This window comes from Rattus norvegicus, chromosome X (assembly GCF_036323735.1).
Source record: "Rattus norvegicus strain BN/NHsdMcwi chromosome X, GRCr8, whole genome shotgun sequence".
Taxonomy (NCBI): Eukaryota; Metazoa; Chordata; class Mammalia; order Rodentia; family Muridae; genus Rattus; species Rattus norvegicus.
In genome coordinates, this window is record NC_086039.1 from 77,912,386 (window position 1) to 77,938,860 (window position 26,475).

At 38.0% G+C, this 26,475-nt stretch overlaps 1 protein-coding gene across 2 annotated transcripts in view; it reads right to left on the minus strand.

Moving 5' to 3' along the window:
• The window catches only part of Brwd3 (bromodomain and WD repeat domain containing 3), a 93,475-nt gene extending 68,620 nt beyond the window's left edge, over positions 1 to 24,855 (minus strand). The window contains exons 1-6 of one of the 2 annotated variants that reach the window (XM_008773357.4): positions 24,583 to 24,855; positions 24,392 to 24,450; positions 24,158 to 24,187; positions 23,696 to 23,755; positions 16,138 to 16,288; positions 15,856 to 15,954 (exon numbers count right to left, since the gene is read on the minus strand). In XM_008773357.4, the coding sequence (XP_008771579.2) occupies positions 15,856 to 15,954; positions 16,138 to 16,288; positions 23,696 to 23,755; positions 24,158 to 24,187; positions 24,392 to 24,450; positions 24,583 to 24,613 (430 nt within the window). In that variant the 5' untranslated portion in view covers positions 24,614 to 24,855. The remainder of the gene's footprint in view (positions 1 to 15,855; positions 15,955 to 16,137; positions 16,289 to 23,695; positions 23,756 to 24,157; positions 24,188 to 24,391; positions 24,451 to 24,582) is intronic. The other variant, XM_039100563.2, reaches the window with a different exon arrangement.
• Positions 24,856 to 26,475: the final 1,620 nt, after the last annotated feature.

Genomic DNA, 26,475 nt, shown 5'->3' on the forward strand with positions numbered 1-26,475 from the left:
TGTAAAGCCACTAGTTGTCTGTATACCACTCCAGAAACATATATAGCCAAAAGTTAAGAACAAATGAGATCTCATCCAAACAACAGCAAGAACAACAAAAACAACCCCACAGCCAACAACAGAATGAAGAGTTCACCCACAGATTAAGAGAAAGTATGTGCAAATCCCAGATCTGATGAAGCTAGTATCCAAATCACTTAAGGGTTATAAGCAATTCAAAGAACTTAACAATAAAACTCTTTAAATGGGTAATGAACCTGAAAAGACATTTCTCAAATGAGATGTAAAAAATATCAACAAGAAACAAATGTTCACATTGAAGGAATCAGAGAAAGGACTGGAAGAGCTTGAAGGGGCTTGAGACATTTGATACAGCAAATACATAGGCGAATGCCAGCAGCAAACCACTGAACTGAGAACGGGACCCCCGTTGAAGGAATCAGAGAAAGGACTGGAAGAGCTTGAAGGGGCTCGAGACCCCAAAAGTACAACAATGTCAAGCAACCAGAGCTTCCAGGGACTAAGCCACTACCTAAAGACTATACATGGACTGACCCTGGGCTCTAACCTCATAGGTAGCAATGAATATCCTAGTAAGAGCACCAGTGGAAGGGGAAGCCCTGGGTCCTGCCAAGACTGAACCCTCAGTGAACGTGATTGTTGGGGGGAGGGCGGTTAAGGGAGGGGGATGGGGAAGGGGAGGGGGAGGGGCTAGGGGGATGTTGGCCTGGAAACCTGGAAGGGGAATAACAATCGAAATGTAAATAAGAAATACTCAAGTTAATAAAGATGGAGAAAAAAAGAGAAACAAATATTGAGGTCTGTAAGATAAAGGTGCTTGCTGCAAAGCTTGAAGATTTGAGTTCAATCCCAAGAATCCATTAAAAGGAAAGCACTAATGCCTCAAAATTGCCCTTTGACTGATATGTATGAGCATTAACACACATGCACACAAGCATGCACTAAATATGCATGCATGAAAGCATGCACTTAAAAATATGTTATGAGTAAAAATGTAAATTATATTATCATTTTCCTGTATAATATAGAGGTTCCTCAAAATGTAAAAAATGAAGTACTACATAATCCAACAATCTTCTAGAAATTCATGTGAAAGAAATTATATTGCTATAATAAACGATATATCTAGACTAACATGTAGTCTCTTTTAGTAAGTAAACAAAAGTTTCTAATGTAGAATGCCTCAAGTATATGGTTAAATATCCATAATATATAAAGCAATCTGTTTAAATAGAATCCTTAATAACATAAAAACAATCTTCTTAGGACTAGAAGAAAATCACAAAATTGTACGAAGTCACAACTGCAAATGATCAAACATGTCTTCAACCAAAGGAACAAAGTGTGGTTTCAAAATATATTTGAAAGCTACAATAATCCAAACAACACAGGATTGGCATAAATATAGGCACTCAGAATATAACAGAATTGCAGCGGGCACAGCTTTTTTTTAACCCTAGTTCCATAGGATTCAAAAATAACAACAAACCAAATTATTATCTCAAATTTAAAAAGTTTCTGCACAACAACAACAACAACAACAACAACAACAACGATGACGACAACAAAAAGACATAGAAAAACAACCTACAGATTGGAAGAAAATATTGAGAAGCTATTCATATGACACAGGGTTGATATAGACAGCATATAAGAACATCCCAAAACTCAACAGAACACAAATGAACACAATAAAAAAAGGCAACAGTAGTCAACAGACCTTTCTGAAATGTTGACAAGCAGGAAAAATAGGCAGCAGAACTCAACAGACATTTCTGAAATGCTGACAAACATGTAGTGAAAATATATAATGTATTTCAAAACTTACAATATCACAAAGTATCACTGAGTGCAAGTCAAAGAATCACCCCATCCTGTTAGAATTAGGTATGAGGCTCAGGAGATGACTCAGTAAGCGCAGTGCTTACTGTGCAGTGTAAGCTGCGCTCAATGTCTCAACCCATATAAAAAGTGATATGGTAGTGCACATCTGTAATCCCAGAACTCCTTTGGTTAGTCCTCAGAACTCAAGGAAAGTCATACCTCAAAGCTGTAATTCTAGCACTCCTGAGGCAAGAGAGAAGCTACAGACAGGAAAAGCCTAGGAAGGTGGCAGGCCAACTAGCCTAGAGTCCTCAAAGCAACAAAATCAGAGATTCTTCCTCAATCCCCAGAATCCACACATAGTAGATGGAGAACCGACTCCCACAAATCATTCTCTAACCACCACACGTACATCACAGCATGTGAGTATGCATACACACTAAACAAATGTATGAACATGGGGGAAGGTACATATCTAGCATGTGAGAAGGCCCTGAGTTTAATGACAGCAGTAAAAATAAAACTGCATCTGTACCAACTACACACAGGTGGTTTTCCTGTCACCATTCCCTAACCAATTAAAATAACTATATAGAATTTAAATGGCTTTAAGTATTATTAATAATCTAAAGACAATTTTAAATATATGAAACAGGCATGTAAGCTATATCCCAATACTATTTGTTGGTTATTTTACTTTTTGCAGTCCAAGGCCTATCACACACTAGTAAAAATCTCCAGCACTACCTTATAACCATAGCGCCTCTGTGTCATACGAGGTCTTTGATCATCCATTAATTTAAGGAGGAGGATCCTGGAATCAATCCTCCATGATACTAAGTGACCACCACTGTAGAAGATTAGCAATTGACCAGGCTCAGTGTTAGAGCTAGGTAGAAATGGTCCTGTTATAGAAAGGCAACATAAAGAGCCCTTGTAGAGATGAAAATTCTTTATCAATTATAGAGATAGACACGTAAGTGGTAAACAGTATAGAGCTTCAGTTTGCTTACACATATGTATACATATGTATACACAAACAAGTATAGAGGAAGCCCTTGGACATTATTCATAGGCAATCTATTCAGTTTTCAACTAAACTTCTCCCAGTTTACTATACTGATATCCATTACCCCTAGCTATTCCTTTAGCTTCTGCAATTTCAGCTCATCAATATCATACCTAACACTGAAGGCAGTCTAAAATCACTTGTCTTTTCATAAAATCTCACTTCAATGGGATATAGGGGATACAAAACATGGGAAGGAGCTGATGGTGGTGACATATGCCCTTAATAGCATTTGGGAAGCAGAAGCAGCGGGAGTTCTGCGGATTCCAGACCAGCCTGGTCTACAAAGTGAGTTCCAGAACAGCCAAGGCTACACAGAGAGACCCTAACTCATTGGAGGCTTGATGACTCAGGATAGGGGAACACTAGGCCACTGAGGCAAGAGTGGGTAGACAGGTGGGGTAGCACCCTCAGAGAGGCAAAGGGATGGAAGACAGTATAGGGGGCTTGTAGATGGGAAACTGGGAAGGGGGATAACATTTGAAATGTAAATAAATGAAATAACCTAATTTCAAAAAAGATTTCATGATTTCATTTTCCACTTTTAAAAAGCTGCCTCTTTAATAACATTACTGAATATACAAGTACTGTGGGCCTAAAAAGACATAAAAAATTTAACCATAAAAAGTCTACATCTTATCTCCATCTGCCAGAAAACACAATTAACAGAGATTCTGGCTTCTGCTAAATTGGTTTCTAGTAGGAAGCTGGCCAAGACCCGCAGAGTACCAAAGACTATTCCACAAAGACCACAGCAGAGCTGCTGGACCACTAAATAGTGTATTCATTTTTTTCAGTTAATATTAAGACTTTTTCCCACAGGTGTGGAACCTTAAAGTGTCAACTATAAAATGTTTCTAGCCTACCCCTCAAAAGATTTTTCAACTCAGCAGATGAAGAACAGCCAACAAATTGTCTTCAAAATAACATTAATGACAAACTGTGACCTGGGTTTATTTAAAAGATGTACAATACTCCACTTTTAAATAGTCAAAAGCCATTCAGGACTGAAGGAGTCAATCAGTGAGAACTGAAAAATAAAACAAAATCCCTAAAATCAATCAAACTTGGGAAGACACAGATAAAGCCAGCTGCAAAATTACCAGGAACATTGCTTTCCCCAAGGTTATAGAGTAGTTCTAAAATACCATTAACTACTCCCCACTCCTTGACCATTATTGATTTCTTACCAATCATGCACCCAGACCCGTTTGTTATTTTCATTTCCTACCAGAGAGAAATATCTAACTTCCAAACTGCTTTTGCTTAATAACACCCAGTCTCCAGATAATTCTCCATTTTCCTAATTTGCCTCAGAAAACAGCCGCCAATTTAGAACTGTTCTGACTTCCTTTAAACCCTACCAATTCTTTAGTTTAAGCCAAATGCTACTAACCTGGCCTATCTCTCAGAGACCCTCCATGCTTCCACAAGTTTCCTCCCTCACTCTGTGAAAACAATAAATCTTATTTGGTTAGATTACACGGTAACATGTGGTGGCCTTTTCTTAGTACACTTTAAGTAATAAATTTAATTGAATTACCCTATAATGTTCAGTTGTTTAGATTGACAAAGCTCCGAATCCAAATAAAACTTCTAAGCCTAAACCAAAACTATAAAAAAGATAACTCACTGAATTTTGACATGTATTATTTGAGGAAAATATTGTCTCTGCTGGTACAGTTTATTAGCAAACTAGCATCAAAAAACAAAACAAAAACCCCTTAAAACACAAGTGTACAATGTGGCAATAATATCTGATGTTTTCCCCATGTGTAAAATAACTCTTCAGCCGTTTCATCTGCCCTTGACAGTATGATAATAGGTTCTTGAAATCCTTCTGTAGTTTTCTAATTCTTAATTTCAAATGCCTTTAAATTGTATAAAAATAGAATGCTTTGAATTTTCTTAAATGACATTGATAGATTAAAAACCATTCTTTTCTCTTTTACAAAAATGTCACTTGGCTAGTGTTTATTTTTCTTTTAACCAGCAAAGAGTACCTATTTACAACCTTTTGAATATTAAAATGCATTAAACACAACAGCTTCCATAAATACAAAAGACCATAACTGACTAAGAAACTGCCCATCAAAAACCCTGGAAAGGCTGACATCGAAGCAAATAAGGGACTTGCTACCAAGTCTCACTCAGATACTGAGTCCAATGCCAGTGAACCATATGGTAGAAGTTATTCTGTCTTTCTCCACATGTGTCCCATGGTCGGTATGCATGGGTGTGTATGCACGCACACATGCACACACAAATCACCAATTCTCCAAGCTACACCGAACTACAAAGTGAGTGTCTCTTTAAAAGTTTAAAAGACCCAGAAAACTAGCAACATCAAAAACCCACCCTAAAAACAGTAAGCTAGTGCTGTAGTTCAGTAGTAGAGAAAGTCTGTAATGTAAGTAAGACTCCAAGTCCCATCTGGAGCATTGGAAATAAAGCAAAAACAACAAACAAGCAAACAAGCAAACACTGCTGCCGCTGCCACCAATGACAACAAAAGAAAACAAAACAAAACAAAACAAAAAAAACCATATAAACTTCGCACCAACTTTACAGCTGCAAAGGAGACTATGAAGCTTGAGTAAATGTCTTTGAGAAAAGCTTTAATAAGACAAATTAAAATCCACTAAATGTGAAAGGTACTAAGATAAGAATAAAAATAAACTTGAATGAAATCCAGAAAGTATAACAAATACATAAAACTAAGAATATTCTTTCATGAATTTCATGTTACTGTGGCTCAAATTATGTCTGTAAAATCTTAATTCATCAAACTAAAAGCTTATAGTTTTCAAAGCAGATGGCAATTCCATCCCACAGTTCTCCTCTGCAACATAAATTAGATAACACTAGTTGGTACAATAGGCTTACTAGCTAATGGCCATACATTTATTATTGTTTGGATAATACCAAGTTACTGAAAAAAAAATAAGAAACTAACAAACAAACAAACTAACCAAACAACCCTAATCATCATTTCCAGTTCTGCTCAGCCTTTTAGTCAGACTCGCTGCAAGTTCTTTAATATAATGTAAATGGGACTAAAAATATTGATTTGATTTTTAAGACAGGGTCTCTATGAAGCCCTGGCTGTCTTGGAACTCTCCTGGGTTGTGTGGGCATTTTTTGGTGTTGATTTTTTTTGTGGGTGTCTGTTTGTTTGTTTTCTGGCTTTTCATCGTTGTTGTTTCATGACAAAGTTTCTCTGTGTAACAAGCCCTGACTGTCCTGTAGACCAGGCTAGCCTGAAACTCAGAGGTCAGCCTGCCTCTAAGTGCCAGGATTAAAAGTATAAGCTTTCTTGGGAAATCTAAATCAATGGTTCTCAACCTGTGGGGTCACAACCCCTTTGGTGGTTGTATATTCAATATCCTATATTTCTGATAGTCTATGATTCATAACAGTAGCAAAGCAAATAAATTACAGTAAAGAGTCACAGCACTAGGAAGGTGGAGAACCACTGCTCTAAATAGACCACACTGGCCTTGAACTCAGATCTTCCTGCCTATGCCTCCCCAGTGCTGGCATTAAAGGCCTGCCTCACCACAACTGGCTTGCATTTGCATTTTATCCTCTTAATCCTCCTCTAAACCTTTCAACCCGATTTAGTTATTAAACCCAGAAGTTTTGGAATACACTTTTCTCCAATTTAAAAATCTTGACTCTTATTTTACAGCTTGGTTAAACTACAAAGTTCTATTTCTATCAGATACTTAACTAAATGTATAGTATAAATATAAGAGGACTAAAACAGTTTGTACATGTGTAAGTAAAAATAATGTTCAAAATAGAAGTAAAGAAATTATTTTCATTATATTGTATATAATGAAGTTGAACATAAAAATCTAATTTCTTTTTCAAAAATACTAAGACATGTGTTGTATTTAGGAACACACACACACACACACACACACACACACACACACACACACACACACAACGACTAATGAAAAAAAAGAGGCCATGACTGGAAAGAGAGGAAGGAGGAGTATATGTAAGTAAGGAAGGGTTGATGGAGGAAAAGAGAAGCAGGAAATGGTATGATAATATAACTTCAAAACAAAAAGAAACAGTACTAAAATTACGAATCCTAATATTACTGCAATACTGACTGCAGAAGTGTATGTAAAAGGCTAGAAACTCAGCTGTATAAACAATGCATTTAAAATGGGTGTTTCAGTTTCCCTGTGGCAGTAATTATAGCACTTCCATCCATTTAATATTTAGTAAGCACTCAACGTAGCTCCTACAAAGGACTGAGTTTATATTTCAGTTGTAATTACTTGCAGGTGTGACAAATATCTCTTCCTCTTTTCCAGATACATAAAAGCTGGGACTGGACAAGCAGCTTGCCACAATACAAATAGGAAAAGTAAATGGAGGGAGGCTCCCAACAAAGAATATTAAGTCTGGCAGAAAATGATCCAAGGACAAGAGATAAGAACTCCAGAAAATTAGGGACGAAGGCTAAATATTTCTCACAGGAATGCAGTCACCTCCTCACGATAAAAACAGCTTAGTACTTTCTTCTAATATGTATTTATATATTTAAAAGAGGCAGATTTCCCACCTCCAAGTGAGTTCTGGCATTAACTATGACACACACAATGGCCAGTAAGTCAAGAGACAATCAATGCTAAATGGAAGCCTATGTCAACTTGTAAATAATAATTTGGCTTTAGAATGAATGCAAGCCTCCAAATGTGTATACAATGTAAATTAAAGGCATGCTATGTAAATTATAGCATCTAACTGGAAGTTAATAGGACTGAAGATAAAAGTAGTGACAAACATTTAAAAATAGATTCTTTAATGCATCACGCCTTTGACTCAGACTAGAAATACAAAAGCATGCTTATGCCTTCTTGAGGAATAGTGTCAGTATGTAACAAAATGAGGTAGCTCCCACCCTTGTCCTTCTAAGGAGAACTGCATGAAAATTGTTGTGAGAGGAAAATATGAAAATTTGTAAACTTTTTTTGCCAGGATGGATAATAATTGCTAACTCTTGAAAGTTGAACTTTTAATATTACTTCTCTAATGACAAACTAGCTCAGAAGGCCTTTGTTTCCATGAAAAGTTTGTTAAATCTTAACTATCACTTTCTATAACATACATTAATCTTTAAAGGGAGGAAGAAATAACACTTAGTGATAACAGGCTAAAACTCCAAGCAATACCACAAATGTTGAATAAGCCCCAGTATTTATTTAAGTCATATTTAGTATAAAGAGTGTTTGAGATTGGTTCAAATTTCTTCCTGATTTAGTCTTGGCCCAATGAGAATCCAATTAGATTAGACAACCATCCAGCTAATGAAATAGCACTACTGAAATGTAAACAAAAATACAAATCTATAGTCATCTCTTTTTTAATATTTCTTTTTATTTGCATGGGTGTATTTCCTATGTATGTCTGTGAAGCAAGTGCATGTATGCCCCATTCCTCTGGAGGCCAGAGAAGGGTGTCCCATCCTCTGCAACTAGAGTTATAATGGTGGTGAGCTACCATTGCATGCTGGGAACCAGACCCAGGTTTTTTGCCATAGCAGCAGGTACTCTTAACCACTGAGCCATCTGTCCAGTCACATTATAGTCATACATTATATTCCTATTTTGCTCTTTCTCTAGAGAAATTTAGCAATTCACCCTGGATTAAAGTGACCACACATAGAATTCAAGTGTTATATTAAGTAGTGTGGAGAATGTTATCAGGGTATTAACTTTCAAATTCCTTCACTACCATCTTATTAAATTACTAAGCATCATTACTGATCAGTTGCTCCAAGGAGGGGACATTACAATCAACAGTGTAGCGTGTTTTAGAGCACAAGCCAAGTCAGAATTTTTATGTATTTCAATTTATATGTGTATGGGTCCTTTTCTGCTGTGCACCACATGTATCCACAGAGGCCTGAAGATGATGATGTCAGATCCCCTGGAATTGAAGCTGTCATGTGGGTACTAGGAATTGAGCCTTTCAGAAGAACAAGTACCCTTAAGCACTCCAACAGCCTGGTATGCCCATGATCTCAGCACTTGAGAGGCAGCAGTAAGAGGATCAAGGATTCGAAGTTGTCCTATTCCATTTCTAAGTTTTTTTAAAATTTTTTTTCTGTAAACTATTTTCCATAGTTTGAATTCTAAACATCATATCATACAAATTTTTCTTTATTATTCTCTGACAATTTCACACAGTATACTCTTTTTACGATATTCTTCTGTTTTAAATAAAGTGTTCCAGCAGTGTTTTGCCAAATCAATGCAATTCTGACCTTGGCGGCAAGTAAAGAAATGTCTCAATGGTCAGAACTGTATTTGTATAATTGTACTTGGCAAAAAGAGTTCTGTAAAACTTTCATTTAAAAAAGTAAACTCTATAAATTCTCAAAGAATTAAAAAAAGAAAGAAAGAACTAGCAAGCACCAAGTTCCCGATTCAATCTGTAGCATCACATAAAGCAAGTCATAGTGGGACTAGCTGTAATCCCAGTACATAGGTTGGAGCTAGGAGAATCATCTTGTAAGGAGCAGAAGCCAGCATCTGCTACAGTGTATACATGCCTACTCTAGATTACAGGAGACGCAAATAAAAAAACAATGACTCCTAATGGTTGGGAATATAGCTCAGTGATAAAGTACTTGTTTAAAATAGGTATACGTCAATTACCGAATATAAAATTAAAAGGCTATATCCATTATGATTTTTTTAAAAAATTATGAATTTTTATAAAAACATTTGCAGTTTTTTTAAAAAGTAGGAATAGAAGGTAACGTCTGCAAATTGACTAAATAGAAATATCTATGATGCTACTTAGTGATAAAACTTGTCTAGTTTTAATCTTAAAACAAGAATCAAAGCAAGGATATCCATTCTCACTACTTCAACCACCTACTGTGTAATGCAAGAAAGGCATACAAGGGAAAGATGAAAAAGGAAACAATCATTCAGTGTTGATGTTATCATCCACACAAACAATAATCTCAAAGTGTCTTTTTAAAGGTCAGCAAATTTAGTAACTGAATATCATAAGGTTAATATAGAAATAACTGTTAAGTGTAGTGTCTATTTTCTAGAGGTAAATAACAAAAGCATTCCCAAAATTTGGCCACGGATACAATGATATTTGAAGGAAATCCTCAAGGTTTCTTTGTAGTAAAGGGAACTGAACTGTAAAGTTTATACGAGGGCTAAGGACAAGAAACCTTGAAGCAATTCTGAAAAAGTGAGAACTAAGTTGGAGTAGTCAAACAACATAGTCTAGAGTCATACGTGCATAATTAAGAGAAAAGATGGCCTGAAACAATTACATTTCAATGTGCAAAAAAGTATGAACCCAAACTAAATTGCATATCCATTCTAATATTAATGCAAAATGGAAAAAATGAACAAAATTTAAAATAAAATTCCAAAACTTTAAAAAAGGAAATAGAAATAATCTTGGGAGCTTATGACAGGGTACAATTTCTTAGATATGAGATCCACACCCCCAAAAATATACTTTCAAACAAAGCCGATGAGCAGGGCTTCAACAAAAGCTACTTAGAGTTTTTTGAACAACTGTTAAAAAATGCAAAGATCACAAATTGGTCCAAAATATGAAAAAAATCATAGCCAAATTATAAAGAACTCATTAAGAGAAAGGCTAATCATTTTTACAATGAGCAAAGGATTATAAAGAAGGCAAAAAAATACTGGCAAATATGCACATAAAAAGATATTACCCAATCATACACAAAACCAATGAAGATATAAAGCAACTGCATCAGGACTATCTCTTTTGAAAGTGTTCTACAGTTTCTTGTAAGTTTGTACTTAGCATTCAAGTCACCAATTCTATTTCGTATTTACCTCCCAAAATGAAACCATGTGCACAAATATTTCCATATGAAAACATTTAAAGTGGCTTTATTCCTAATAGCCAAAATTTGGAAATAATCCAAATGTCCACCAGCAGATGGACCTAAACAAACAGAATCTAATGTATCAGTACAATACAATACTACTGGGTAATAAAAAGGAATGCTGCTCATATGAAATGACTTAAGTCTCATAAAACATTCATTTAAAAGGAATCTGATAAACCCCAGTAGTTGGGAGTTAGTCAGGAGGATCAGTGAAATTCAAGGCCAACCTGGTTTCCACAGAAATTTCTAGGTGAGTCAGAGCTATATAGCAAGACCTTGCCTGAAAAAACAGATCTGTACGTAGGCTTAGTGGGGTGGTGGTGGTGGTGGTGTACACCTTTACCCCAGCATTTGAAAGTCAAAGGCAGGCTGATTTTTGTGAACTCAAGGTCAAGCCCATAGTAGGGAAACACAAAACAAGACAAACTTGGTCTACACAGTAAGTTCCACCGGGGCATGCAGACCTACATTGTAAGACCTTGTCTCAAAAGAAAAAGAAAAACAGAAACAGAGAAAGAATGAAAGAAACAAGGATCAAAGAAAAAAAGATACACACAAAAAGCTGAATGCAATGTGCTTTAATTCAAATGACATTCTAAATAAAGCAAAGATATAATCACAGAAGAGATGATTATTGGAATTCAGGGTTTGTGAGACACATATTTAGAAAGTGATGGAAACATTATATCCTTTATTATTCTCGAAGTAACACTAATGTACACATTTATCAAAATTCAGTATACTAGTCAGCTTAAAAGGGAGAATTTTATTATGCATAATTGTACCTTAAGATGTTTGACTTTAAAAATAGCCAGGCCTTTTACCAAATCTGGGCTATGATACCACCTACATAGACAGTCTAGGCAGGAGAAGGCAGCAAGCTATTAGGCCAGCCCAGTCTGGAGCAAAACAGTGTCTCAGAATCAAAATATAAAAGATAGCTTCTGACATAGCTTACTGGCAGAGAGTTTAACTAATATGTACGAGGTCCTAGCTTCATTCCCACATTAGAAAATAAACAGAAGATAGATGACTGATTGATAGATAAACATATTCTAAAAAGTAGTAATATGGCTGGCCATATGGCACACATCTTTAATCTCAGCACTTGGGAGGCAGAGGCCAGCCTGGTCTATGTACAGTTCCAGGACTGTCAGGGCTACACAGAGAAACCCTGTCTCAAAAAAAAAGCAATATAGCTAATTATCTATTTTGCAGCAGCTCCGTAAGTGTATTTGAAATAGTAGTAGTAGTAGTAGTAGTAGCAGTAGTAGTAGTAGAAGTAGTAGTAGTAGTTGCTGACCACAAACATGCAAACATGGCATGGTAAAATAAAACAAGATAGGAAGCAAACTTTGGCCAATTATGACTTCCCTGGATTTTGTTTGGGTTTCTATGCTGCAAAAGAGAAGCTATAACCCAGTTTCTCAGATATATTCCATAGAAATATTTAGAATCTGTACTTCTTTTTTTTCTTTTTGAGACAGTCTCATAGAGCCCTGGCTAATCTAGAGCTTCTTTAAAACTCTTAAACTTGACTAGTACGTTCTATGTGAAAATTCAATTGTGTCTAAACTCTTCTCCAAATTCAGGGCAGATTTTCAGATTTTAAAAGGTATAACAACAATTCTGTAATTACTAAGCAATTATTAAGAGTACCAAACGCCCTGTAATCCTGAAAAAAATATATACCCAGTTCAAATACACATCTGTAATCACAACATTGTAATCTCAACACTCAAGCAGAAGAAGGGCCACAGTGAGTTTAAATCCAACCTGGGCCAGAAAATATTATTTCTCAAAAACTGAATGAGTGTCAAGTCTGCAGCTTAGAGGTGGAACAGTTCCCTATAATACACGAAACATCAAGAGCACAGAAAGGAAGAAAGAAAGTTAAGAAGAGCCAGCCATCTATACGAATTATCATCTGGAATTCTGTAGCACACCTTATAGGTATGGATTTTTTTTTTTTGGTTCTTTTTTTCGGAGCTGGGGATCGAACCCAGGGCCTTGCACTTCCTAGGCAAGCGCTCTACCACTGAGCTAAATCCCCAACCCCTAGGTATGGATTTTTTTAAATTAAATATTCAGAATAAACTTTTTTTTGATCCAAAAAAAAAAGAAGAGCCAGTCAATTATGACACATTCCAGTAATTCTCCCACTAGGGATGCTAAAGAGGGCAGGAAATTGAGGGCTAGCCTACGCTACACAATAAGATTTTCATTTCGTTAAATAAAGGAAATAAGGAAGGAAGGAAGAAAGGAAGGGGGGAGGGAGGGAGGAAGGGAGGGAGGAAGGGAGGTGGAGGGAGAGAGACAGACCACCCACTGATCGACTGACCTACTGGCCTAGGCTTAGTGGCACTTGCCTTTAATCCCAACACCTGAGAAGCAGAGGCAGGTGGGATCTCTGTCTACATAGGGACTTTCAGGCCACTCATCAGAGCTATATAGTGAGAACCTGTCTCTAAATAAGTAAATAAAATGAAACGGGAAAAATGACTTTTGAAAAGGTGGCTACCAGCAAGAGTAGGAGAATGTGAAAGGAGAACGAACAGTGAAGGAGAGAGAATTAGAACAAAGTGCCGTGATGCCATGGGTGTATAAAAATTACTTAGCTAACTTAAACTCTTTTTGGCTTTTCAAGACAGGAGTCTTGTGTACCCCTGGCTGTCCTGGAACATGCTCTATAAATCAGGCTGGCCTCAAACTCAGAGATCTTCCTGCCTCTGCCCCTTAACTACTGGGATTAGAGGCAGGCACCACCACCACAACCACTGGCTAAACTTAATTGAAGAAGGAATTTAAAGCCTGGCACAGTGTCACATACCTTCAATCCTAGCACTCTGAATGGAGAAGTAGGAGGATCTCTGTGAGCTATATATATTTTTGAAAGTAAATAAATTCATCAGGGGAAAAAACCTTCCTCAAGTCAATAAAGTATAAATAAAAATTCTGGTTTATAAACTATCCCTGACAAAGTAAAACAAAAAAGTATTAGCAAAACAAATCCAATAAGACCTAACCAAGTAACATGAAGGCTCTAAATGAGTACTGTTAGCAATGTAGCAATGTACTCTTAAGTATCGAGTTTCTCTTACTAAGCTTTATGTTTAATCCTTTAAAATAATCTCTACCCTCAATTTATTTAGCCTCCAAAGGTTAATAAGTTCTATTAACTTACACCTTTTGAGAACTTTTTTCATAAACCAGGCATATGTCTGTAGACTCAACATTTGGAAGGTAGAAACAAAAGATTACCATGAGGCCACCCTGAGCATGTGTCCTGGACTGAAAAAAGTCAACAAGCCATCAACAAGCTGGTAAACACTTTTAATCCCAGTACTGGGAAGGGAGAGGCAGGCCAATCTCTGTTATCCCTGAGTAGGAGGCCAGTCAGGGATACAGAGTGAGACTTTGTGTCAAAACATGTTTAAGAAGAGCCAACAACAAAAAAGGGTTCTTAGCTTTTGATTTGAAAGTTTTCCATTCAAAATTGAGGGCACAGTGTGAAAGCAGCACTAGGAATTACAGAAAAAAAATATATTTTTTATGGAAGCAGAACGACATTTCTGCACCTTGGTTTTATAAGCACTTTGGAAAGGTTAGCGTTAATCAAAATGGTTTAGAACTACTAGATCTATCATCTTGGTAGCCATTAGTAACTAGTAATTCTGCAAAATTATTTGGCGAGAGAATAACTAGGGACAAGTGAATTTCAGCAAATTAGAACTAGGAATGGTGATATTTTGTCTTAAAAAAAATAGATCAAGGTGTAGTGGTCCATGCCTGTAATTCTGAGACTCAAGCAGCAAGTTAGAAGACTGCCTGGTTAAGCACTGAATTCCAATCCAGTATGGGAAACCGGAAAACTGTATCACAGAACAACAAAAAATAAATAGAATGATGACTGATATAAAATACATACCATAATTATAAACTTGGCAATGAAATATAAACAGGACATATATTTCTTTCCTTCTGAAATCTACCTTTAAGCAGTTCTCTATAAAGATTTACAGAAACTCAATACAGAGACATGGAAATAGAAAACCATATGGCTTAAACTCCTTGTACTCTATGTTCGAAAATGTTCCTGAGGCAGGGTGTGGTACTAAAGTACTACAATCCCAGTATTTGTGAAGTGGGAGCAGAAATCATCAGGCGTTCAGGATCAGCCCCCACTACAGTGGATTGGAGGCCAGCAGAAACTACATGAGATCTTGGCTCAAAAAGGAACCAAGTTTCTGCTAAGGAAGAAATGAAACCCAATAGATCATCTTTTACAAAATGAGGCTGAAACTTGCTTTAAGTTGAAAAACACTTGAAAAAAAATATAGCCCTGAGGCCCATGAGATTGCTCAGTGTGTAAAGACACCTGAAGCCAAACCTGCTGACCGGAGTGTGATTCCTGAAATCCTGATGGTAGAGAAAAAAAAGGCTCCAAGTTGTATTCTGACCTCCAAACTTGTGCAGTTGCATGTATACACACACGTATACATACACCACACTAAATAAATAAATAAATGTCTTTTTTTTTTTTTGGAGCTGGGGACCAAACCCAGGGCCTTGCGCTTCCTAGGCAAGCGCTCTACCACTGAGCTAAATCCCCAACCCCAATAAATGTCATTTTAAAAGTATACTGTCCCATTAAGAACTAGGCTAGAGAGGCTAGAGAAACAACAACTCAGTGGTTAAAGAGTGATCTTCCAGAAGACCCTAAATCAGTTCCCAACACGCATTTTGGGTGGCTTCCAAATGCTTGTAGCTCATCCTTGACAGAATCCCACACTCTTTTTTGGGCCTGCCTATGGCCCTTAAATGTATACAGTAGTATATACAGTATATACATGCACAAGAGGTACATATACACACATACACAAAAATCAATCTTCAAAACATTTAACAATGTAAACAGTGCATTTATACTTCAAATTCAATTCCAGTGCCTACTTTTGGCCATGAAATGAGTCCAAGAATGAATCAAGAATATGCTTCTAAGTTGAATGATATTACTTACCCACATTTGGAGGTTTCACATAATTTACAGGTAGTTCTGGAGGTCTGCCTCTGTGTAGAGCTGCAAAAGCAGACCCATTCCATAGTGTATTCTTACAGTCTACAGAAAAAAACAAAAGTTACTCAAGGAAAAAGGATTTTCTAGTACTTGACACAAAAGAACTGTATTTTACGCCTTTACAAATTTACTTATAGACTTAGAAAATTATTAAAAATCAACAATAAAACTAAAACAAAGTGAGTATTTCTAAAAGCATGTGAATGTTCATTTAAAAGATCTTACCTTTTGCATCCCGTAACAGAGACTGCCGACCAACACCTAGTAATGTCTGTACCCCAGGAACACTCTGAGGGATCTCCTTATCTAATAAAGGGCCAATCCTCTCACAAATTTTAAGGAGGTAGTCTGGAGGAATGTGTGCATTGGCTGCCACCTAAATAGAATAAATGGAACACAGGAAAAACCAGAATTAGTCTTAATGTACCAACTTATCTCACCATAAATCAAACGTATTTTATGATATTAAATTAAGAAAATTAAAATTGAATAAACTGCTTGGAAGTAGTAGGATATGCTTTTAATCCCAGCACTCAAGAGGCAGAGGCAGATCTCTGTGAGTTCAAGGCTAGTCTGACTTATAGAGTAAGTTCCAAGACAGTCAAGGCTACACAGAGAAACCCTGTCTCAAAAAAAAAAAGGAAATTAAAATGTACATATTTAATTAATACTTGAACCAGTGTTAACAGACACAACTGGCTGGAATGATAGGTCAGCACATAATATATTTGCAGAGGGTCCAACTTTAGGTCCCCTATCAGGTATTTTACAACTGCCTGTAGTACCAGAAACCTGTCACCTCCTCTGTGTTTAAGGCACACACATATACAGACAGTTAAAAATAATAAAAATAAGTGTTAAAAAAGAAAGAGACAGAAAGCAAGCACAGCATATTTAAATCTTGTCATAGCGGGTACACAGCACAGGCCTCTATTCTACATACCTTTACTAAATCATACCTGAATTTTATATAAAATGTGGTTCAAAACAGACAACCTGATGATGCCAATAAAAAAAGCAAGTGATAAAGTAAACTCTCTGATTTCATTTACTCAGTGCTGAGAATTAACTGGTTAAAAAAATCTGAGATAGAGGCAGGCAGATGTCTGTCCTTTTGAGTTGAGGCCAGCTAAGGACACATAGTCAGATCTTGTCTCAAAGAAAAGAGAAGAATTTGAGCTACCAGAACACAGGAAGGTGTCACATGCCTAAAATTCCAGGACTTAGAGACTGAAGCAACAGAATCACCAGTAGCTTAAACCCAACAAGCACCACATACCATTTGGTGTTGCAGGCCAACCTGAGCTTCAGACTAGCCTGAGCTACAAAGTAAGGCTCTTTCTCAGAAGAAAAACAAACTCAAAGGGAAAAATTCTCTCAAGGATCCCAACACATATATGGCAGAGGACTGCTGGGTCTGGATTCAGTCCGAGAAGATTCACCTAACCCTCAAAAGACTTGAGGCCCCAAAGAATAGGAAGGTCTGGTGGGGTGGGGGTGGGAAGGTGGGAAGGAGAGGAGGTGTGGGATGTATGGAATAGTGAGAGGGTGGACGAGGAGGGGGATAAAGTCTGGACTGCATAAAAAGATTAAAGAATAAAAAAAAATCTTATACCAACTAACCACTTACCATATTGTCCCCTTAGTATTAACATTACACATATGTGTACAGTAAAGCAGAATTGTTTTCCCTGTACAAAGTTAGTTTCTTTAAAAGGGATAATCTAAGTCATGTTCTTATGCAAACCATATTATAGACAACAAAGTCCTAAAGTCAAAGGTCCTGGTAACGTAGGCTCTTTCTTGTCTTGTCTTTCTTTTTGTTTTCAAGGGTTTCTCTGTGTATCCTTGGCCAATCTTGAAATCTCTATGTTGATTAGGCTGGCCTCACAGACATCCACCTGCCTCTACCTCCCTCATTCTGGGGTTAAAAGCAAAACATCACCAGGAGCTAGAGAAATGGCTATGCTAAGAGAGATGCTCAGCAGTTAAAAGTAAGTACTGCCTGCTCTTCCAGAGGACCTGGGCTCAATTCCCAGTACCCACATGGTGGCTAACAAAATCACCTGCAACCCTAGTTTCAGGGGATTAAATGCCCTCTTCCAAGCCTTCTCAGGTACCAGGAACACACATGTCCTGCACAGAAAAACATGCAAAGAAAACACTCATATATATAAAATGCTCTGTATGGTTTGTTTGTTGCCCTATTCCTATCACTCAGAAAAATGCCCAGCATAAACTATGAGCAGATAAATACTGAATAAATCAGTCAATGAATAAATGAGTAAGGATATATATAAAGTCTAACTAAAATCAATATAATAACTGCTCCTAGAAGATCTCATATTCTCAGAGTGATTTCTGTTTGATTAGTATAACAAAATTAAAGAATTAAAATATCTTTATTCAAAATTCTAGGAAGATAAAGCAATTCTATTAAGGTTAATATTTCAAAGTTATTGCCTGACAATAAAATTTCTCCTCTTTGGTTGAAGAGAAAAACACTAAAATGATGCTAAAAAACAAGCAAAAATAAAGTATTTCCCCTAGAGGTGAGAACTGTGTCTCATAAATAAGTGTTATATTTATTTAAAAGTCAGGATTGAATCAAAAACTCACATCTTAAATCTTTTAGTAACTTTATAGAAACAAAAGTGTCTGGTTTTCAGACAATCATGCAAAATATATTACTGAATATAAAAGGGGTGAAGAGTGAGTGCTGAAACAGAAGCAGCAGCAGGTCCTTCTTTAGTCAGAACACTTTTTGTTTGTTTTTCCAGACTGGGCTTCTCTGTGTAACAACCCTGGCTGTCCTGGAACTTGCTTTGTAGACCAGATCCACCTGTCTACAAAGAAACGCTGCCCACCCCCTACCCCCATCCCCAAGTGCTGGGATTAAAAGTGCTGCCACCATGTCTGGCTATAGGAGGCAGATTGACCTGCCAGAAGTTCAGATTCCCTACAACTCTGTTTTCTGAAAGTTAATCAGTATTAATCGCCTTTCCTTTTCTTTCTACTGGTTTAAAGATTTCCCCAGGAAAAAGAAACCTCAAACAACCCTCCTAGGTTCAAGCATTCTCTAGGTTGTACCACTTCAAGAAGAGCTTAAAGTGGCTGAACACGTGGTTGCCTAAACCTTTAATCCCAGCACTCCAAATGCAGAGGCAGGCAGATCTTGGTGAGTTCCAGGCCAGTCTGGTCTGGTCCACAGAGCAAGTTCCAGCACAAAGAAACACTGCCTAAAAACAACAAAGAAAACAGGAGTGGGAGGGGGAGGGGAGGGGAGGAAGACTGCTAAAAGGGCTAGATAAAAATCAAGAAAAGTTCAGAGGGTACATCTGTCTTCTAGAAGTTGCTCAACAAAGAAGATACACTGAAAGGAGCGACATCATCAGCTGACAGATTAAATAAACTCTTTGTGTGTGTACGCAGAAACACAGTGTTCCTAAATGTACATGAAACTATAAATTGCCTTTAAATTTCCATTTGTTACCAAAAAGGTTACTAAGCAATCAGTAAACAGTTACTGTTAAAAAAAAACCAAACACACAAATTATTTTCTACCAGTCATGTGAAAAACATGAGGAAAGAAGATTTCAGGCAGGCTGGGAAACGGCTCAGTGGGTAAAAAGCTGGCTGCACAACCACGAGCACCTGGGTCAGGATCAGCAGCAGCCATGTGCAAAGCAACCCATGGGTCCTAGCCTTAAGGACATAGGTACATGAGGATCCCTGAGGTTTGCTGACCAGCCAGTGTACTGAAACAATTAGATTCAATGAGAAATACTGTCTCAAATAATAAGGGTATCCAGTGGTTATTACCATTACAACATTTTTACATGTATGAAATTATCAAAATGTGTAAAAGAGATTCTATTTCAAATAATAAAGAATGATAAAAATGGGAGAATAGTCTTCCCCAGGGAAGAGCACATCAATTGGTTATCTAATACCAAATGATCAGTCCTAAAAATATAAATACACTAAATTTTACTGTGGTGCTAAGAAAAAAAAAAGCACAAAGCAACTGAAGAAAATACTCCTTCAACCCCTGGCCTCCACATGTACAGAAAACACATTAATTTAGATACACACAGGCATATTCACAAACATATTCCTCCCACCCCACACACTTCAGAAATTCATATGTATGGGGTAAAATGACCTCAAGACAACATTTTGTAAGTGGAATTCGTGAAATCTAAATTCCTACCTCCTTGTCATCTATTCTCTTAACTTACAATATCAGCTTCCTTGTACTGTATACCAGTCTTTTTCCAGAATTTTCAAAGAAACCACCTGAACACTCTTAGTCACTGAATTGACGTTTCCTACAATCAAATCTAGGTAAATGACTCTAGTAAAGTCAATAGTACCAGTTTTCAGAGACCGCCTACTTTGCCTTAGTATCTTTAGTGTCATGACACTGCAGTGCATTGAGTTTGAGGAGCCCATGTTTTAGGTTTCATATGCTTCATTCTGTTCTTCCTAACGATGACTGTGGGTCACGGTACAGTTTTTAATTCACACCTGTCTAAATTGTGTCCACACTTACACAGGCAATAACTATGCTACCAGCACTCAAACATGTGTCTGCTATTCAAGTAGCTAATTTAAACTATTGTTAGCAATTAGACAAAAGCTAGGTCAGGTAAGAAAAGAATACAGGTATGTCTGGAATGCTAATACACTGTTTTAAAGTAGTTGTTATGAATCAAATGACAATATGAAAACACTCTTAAAGGGGCTAAGGCTGAGGCTCAGCCATAGTAATTACCTTATAGGTATGAGACACATGGTTTCAATCTACAATACGGCCAAAAACATTCTAAAGCTTCAGTATTTTGTAAAAAGACTCTTAGAATGATAAAAAGTATCTTCAGAAATGCAATACTCTTTTGAAAGACAATAATGATCATATACTATCTTTTCAACATAGGAACTTTGATAAAATTATTTTAATATTGGCACATATATCTTGCTTGTTCAGCAAGGGTAATATAACCCATGTTATTGTAATACAATTGCTAACTAGTGCTTTCAATTCCATGGGTGAAAAATGTCAACAAGGGAGACACAGAGAAAGAAGAAAAAAGTACCTAATATAAAAAGTTACGTGAAAAAGCAAGAGTACACTGTGTGAAAATGGAGCCAAGCACATGGTGGCATATGCCTGCTAAGAAGGCTGGGAAATGAGTAACACTTGAGTTTGAAGCTACCAGAGAATCACAAATTCTACACGGAAAATTACAAAGTCTAAGTCAGCCTTGGCTAAATTATAAAACCTTGTATAATACTACTAACTCAATGAATGAATGAATGAATGAATGAATGAATGAATGAGTAACCATATCATAGATCATACCTATAATCCCAGCATTTCTCAGGCTGAAGCAGGAGGTTGCTTCAAGCTTGAGGCAAGTCTGGAGTACAGAATGAGCTCCAGGTCAGACTACACAAAAGTATGTGACTGTGACTCAAACATAGTAACAAAACAAAAACTACAGGAGAGCACAATCAAGTCCATAGAAACGGACAAGTGTATTAACAATACTTAAAAAAATAACTGTTAAGGATTCAGTCAGCCTTACTACTAATAAACAAAAGTCTATTTAAATCAACTCAAGACTATTATTACATATTAAAACCATTTTAAATGATTTTAAAACTATAAAGCATCACACTGTCACTAGATGTTGTTGGCATTAGACCTCAGGACAAACTTCTGAAGACGGATCTTCAATATGTGGCAAAAGCTAGACAACTGATGAGCTACTTTGACCTGATTCAGACATCTGTAAGTCCAGGAGCCTTTTGGAAAAGAAGGCAGCAGAAAAAGACCATGTAATTACGCAAAAATATTACTGAAAAGGTAAAAGTAACTCAAATGAACTGGAAATTGAAGACAAATCATACCTAAAACACAACTAATTCTTTTTCTTACCATTACCATGATGGCTATTCAAAGAACACTAGTCATGCCAAAGTATTGTCAGAAAAATATAAAGTAAAAAAATGGACACTGATTATAATTGTGTAAAGATTTGCCTTTACTGTTTAAGAAAATGACTAGTAAACCGCCTTTTGAACTGTGTGGTGAGGAGACAATTGTTTTTTGTTTTTTGTTTTTTTTCCGGAGCTGGGGACGGAACCCAGGGCCCTAGCAAGCGCTCTACCACTGAGCTAAATCCCCAACTTGAGACAATTGTTAATTACTCAATTTCCTATCAAGTTTTTAGAAATGATGTACCTGCACATGCATATATAAACTGAAAAAGGGAAAAAGTAAACAAAAGCATTGCCCATACACCTGGATATTAAAACTATTTTCAAACATGTATCAGTAATTCGAGGCTAAAACATGTACTAGTGAACACTTCGAATTTGCCTTCTGTGGTACAAGTAGGACATATCTAACAACAGAAAGAACAACAAAACTTTGGGCTGAAAATTAAAGGTAGTAACAACGTGTTCAAAAATTATTAGTAACTCTCTGAGAAATTACCATTAACAATACTGGTTGTGGCATTCACTCTTATTATAATTAAACCTATTTTTTTTTAACAAGGCATTAGGAAAAAGTCAGTAGATTCTGTAACACTTAAAGTGGCTTTACTCTTGTAATATCATACAAAAACTTTTCAAAATGAATATTACAGCAATTTAACTGTTTACTATTTACAAGCAAACTTCCAATAATTTTCTTTTTATTTAGTCTACGTTATTCTACTATTCTTCCAACTTTCTCTCCACTTTGTGTGCTTTTCCTCATTTGGATCTTATTTGTAAGAAAGGAGTTGAATTTAGGTTTTATTATCACTCCTTTTTATTATAATTTCATATTTGTGGCTAATACTAGAATCTCTTTTCCCACATATAAAAGATCATCTTTTTGTCTCAGTGCAGAGCAAAACATGCACTTGCATTGCAATCCAAAAGCTTTGGTCCTTAACCAAAGTATATTCTTTAAAAAATGCCCATTGTTGTCTCTTAATCCCCAAATCCTGTTCACCTATTCCCAAAAGGTCATAATACATAGTTCTTATTTAGTGAAAATGTATTTTTACAAATGCAATTTACTTAATTAACTAGCTATTTTCTAAGATTGGAAATATACAACAATGTTTTTATTCAGTAGTCCATTATCTAAAGACAGTAAATCTTGGAATTCACTCAGTAGTCCTTAGTATTTTTATTTGTGTAGTTTTCCTCACTTACGAGTCAGTTCCCCTTCTGAGTCCCTTTTCCCCTCCCCTCTAAAAAGAAAAAAAAAGAAAGAAAGAAAAAGGAGAAAAAGAGAGAGAGCTAGGAAAAAAAAAAAAAAAAAAAAACACCCAAGCCTGGCCTCAGTTCCCGTATTTCAAGCCAGGACCAACCAGAAACCAGTTTTCTTCCACTAATCCGGAACTCCGGGCTGTTACCAACGCTGTCATTGGCCAGCGTCAGTCCTTGGTACGTGCCCCAAGATAACCCCCTGGTTTCTGTCCCTTATTCCCCTACAATGGGCCTTCTCCGATGTTTGTAACACAGTCATAATGCACAACACAGCACCTCTGAAAACCAACTCACATTCTTCAAAGTTTTGGGGTGAAAATAAGCAAGGCTAGAGGAGGGCAAGGTACCCTTTCCGACACGCTGGGAGGGGGAAGGGGCAGTCCTTCGAACACCGAACAGCAGGCTCGGGGAGCTCTGAGGGCTGAAGGGCCAGGGGCGGGTTGGGGGCACAAGGTGGGGAGGGAGTGGATAAAGAGTTGGGCTAAGTTGAAACGAAAAGTTTACTAACCAGATCCTCGAAGCTTCTTCGGTGCTCTTTCCCTTCCCAGTCTAAGCGGCGCGGAATCAGCTGGGGGCCGGAGGAAAAGAAAGGGGGGGGGTGTGTGAAGGAAAAGCCTCTGGTCCCCATCAGCAGCACCCAGCCTGGAGTCTAGTCCTGGACCCTTTAGCATTTTAATTTCTCCAGTCCCAACAGCTACTGCCGCCGTGTCCGGGGTGGGGGGTGGGGGGCAGGCCAAAGGAAAGGAAATCCTGAAAAAACACCTCCCGCAGGAATAAAAGGCAGCGAGTTTAGACCCCTGCGTTGTCCGCCCCTTCTAAGCAAAGAGCCCGGTTCACCCCAAGTGACAACAGTCCCAACTGTCCAGCTCGAAGGCTCTCTCCCGGCCCCTGTCCTCGGCCCCTGACCTACCTTACCCTTCCTCCAGGTTCTCCCCAGCCCTCCCCACCTCTTCCCAAAGGGGGTCCATACCTGATGCTCTTCGAGCTCTTGCACTAGCACCTGGGGAAGAGGGACACACAGATGTGAGGAACAGATTGGGGCGCCAACCCATTCCTCCCTCCCCACTTCCAACACAGCCGCTGACTGTAGGAGTAATCGCGGCCGGCCTTTCCCTCACCCTCCAACTGCACTGCTTACCCGGTGCCTCAATTTCCCCAATGGGACCATTCCCCAACACTCCCAGATATCCTTTTCCCCTCTCACCTGAGCGGATTTGTTACAGGGTCCGGACTGCAAGAACCTTGCGATCAGGTAATACAGCTCTAAAGAAGGGGTGGGGGGTGGGGGGAGACGTAGAGAGAGAGGCAAGGAAGAGAGATACAAGCTTTAAAAAAAAATTCTGACAGCAGTCGCACAAATCCCCTATCCCTTTAGCCCCCGGCTCAGCTACCCACCGGCTTCGATCTGGGTAGGTGCCGCCGCCATCCTTTTCCCGAGGGGGTTTGGGGGCTTCGCTCCGGAGGGCTGGCGGGGGCGGGTGGGGGCGCTGCCTCTATTGTGGTGAAGCCCCCATGCTTGGGAGTCCCGCCGCTTCCGCCGCACTCTTCGTCCCAGTTTCGGTCTCTCTCGGATTCATCGCATCACGTTTCGACCCATAGATATTCTAGCCCAAGAGCTGAGGAGGCGGAGGAGGAAGGAGAGCAAGAGAGAAGGAGAGGGAGGAGCTGAAGTCGCGGAGGGGTGGGCGGGGGAAAAGGGGTGGAGTCATAGAAAGAGGGGGGAGGGAGGAGAGGAGGGAGCAGCTTGCAGAGCTCCAGGCTGGCCGCCAGAGGCACTAAGGCGGCCGCCTAGTTCCAGCCGCTTAAGCCGGCCTGGGGTTGCCTAGTTACTGCCCAGAGAACAAGGAAGAGGTTCTAAACGCAGGCAGACGCTCTGGCAACCTTTGTCAAACTCTGTGGTGGCGTTGGCGTCCCAGAGCTCCCGAGTTGCTTACCCTTCCTGTAAGGGCAATCGTACCCTTTCCGGTGAAGGAACCTTTCTCCAGACCTGGTCCATAGAAACTTGTGAGAGACTGACTTGACCTAGCTTACCTTGGGTCACCGAAAGGATTTGGTTTGTTTGTTCTTTTTCTACCCTCCCCCCCCCAAAAAAAAAGTCGCTAGCTACTAAAAGGTTTTGTTGCCAAAGGAGGAACAGTATACCAAATGAAAGTGCTGTGCTTACCTGATAGCTGGAGCAAGGGAATAATATTCTTCTAGAAAACTACTTAAAGTATCCCCTTGATTCTGATAAATATTGAACGAGAAGTTTGCACTTTAACCACGAGGCCTTTTCCCCCTTCTGAAATGATCAACAAGCGGTATCTTCTCCATTCCTGTAAGATAAGTTGGAACTCTGTTTTGAAATTCTACCAAAACATTTTTAAAGTTTTTAACTATTGTGAAATTTGGATAGAAATGATAGTTTGGTTGGTTTTGTCTTTGAAGTGTTATTCTCTGTCATGCTTGCACTATGTTCACTATTTATCCAAGGCTCTCCTGGCATTCCCTGTGTCAATCCTCCTGCCTCAGCTTCCCTGCTGTTCACGTGGCAGACATGAGTCACCATTCCACTTTACTAAGTCTTTTTCCAATGTTTTGAGGCTACAATTGTTTTAATGTATAACTTTAACTCTTAGCAGAGCGCTGGCCTGCTGTTTGGGGTAGGTAAATCTTCAGTGATCGAAGGATTTGTATAATAATTGACAGTTTGAGTAAACTGGTTCACTTCCCCAATTTCTCTTAACATCCTGTTCTCAGGATGTTACTGTGAACAGAATTCACAGAGGCAACACCTGATGGGAAAACAAATACTATTTGAATTGTATACATTACTTTCGTTGAAACACTCAAATTTGAAGGTTCACCTAACTGTGTGGCTATAGTGGGAGTATAATTTTCTGATTCAGGGAGCTTAGCCATTACCACATTGGGCATAGAATTCAATTAAGTAAGCATAAACTTAGCATATCCTTAGTAACTCTTTCTGCCCATTTCTTTTATTTACCTGCTGTAAATCATTTAAACACATATTTTACCTGCTGTAACTTATTTAATCCTTACAGTGACCTAGGAGATAGTTTATATTTTTCTTTATCACAGCAATATTAAAAATGACTACTATATGAATTAAGAGCACTTACATTCTATTGTATTTTTATGTGTAAATGATAAGAATAAATAATATCCGCCATGTTTACAAACACATTTTTGTAGAAGTCATGTGAGAATATATCTGTGTTGTATTCAAAAGACATGTGACATAATTATTCCATTGATCACTAAACTGCAAATTTGGATGCAATTAAG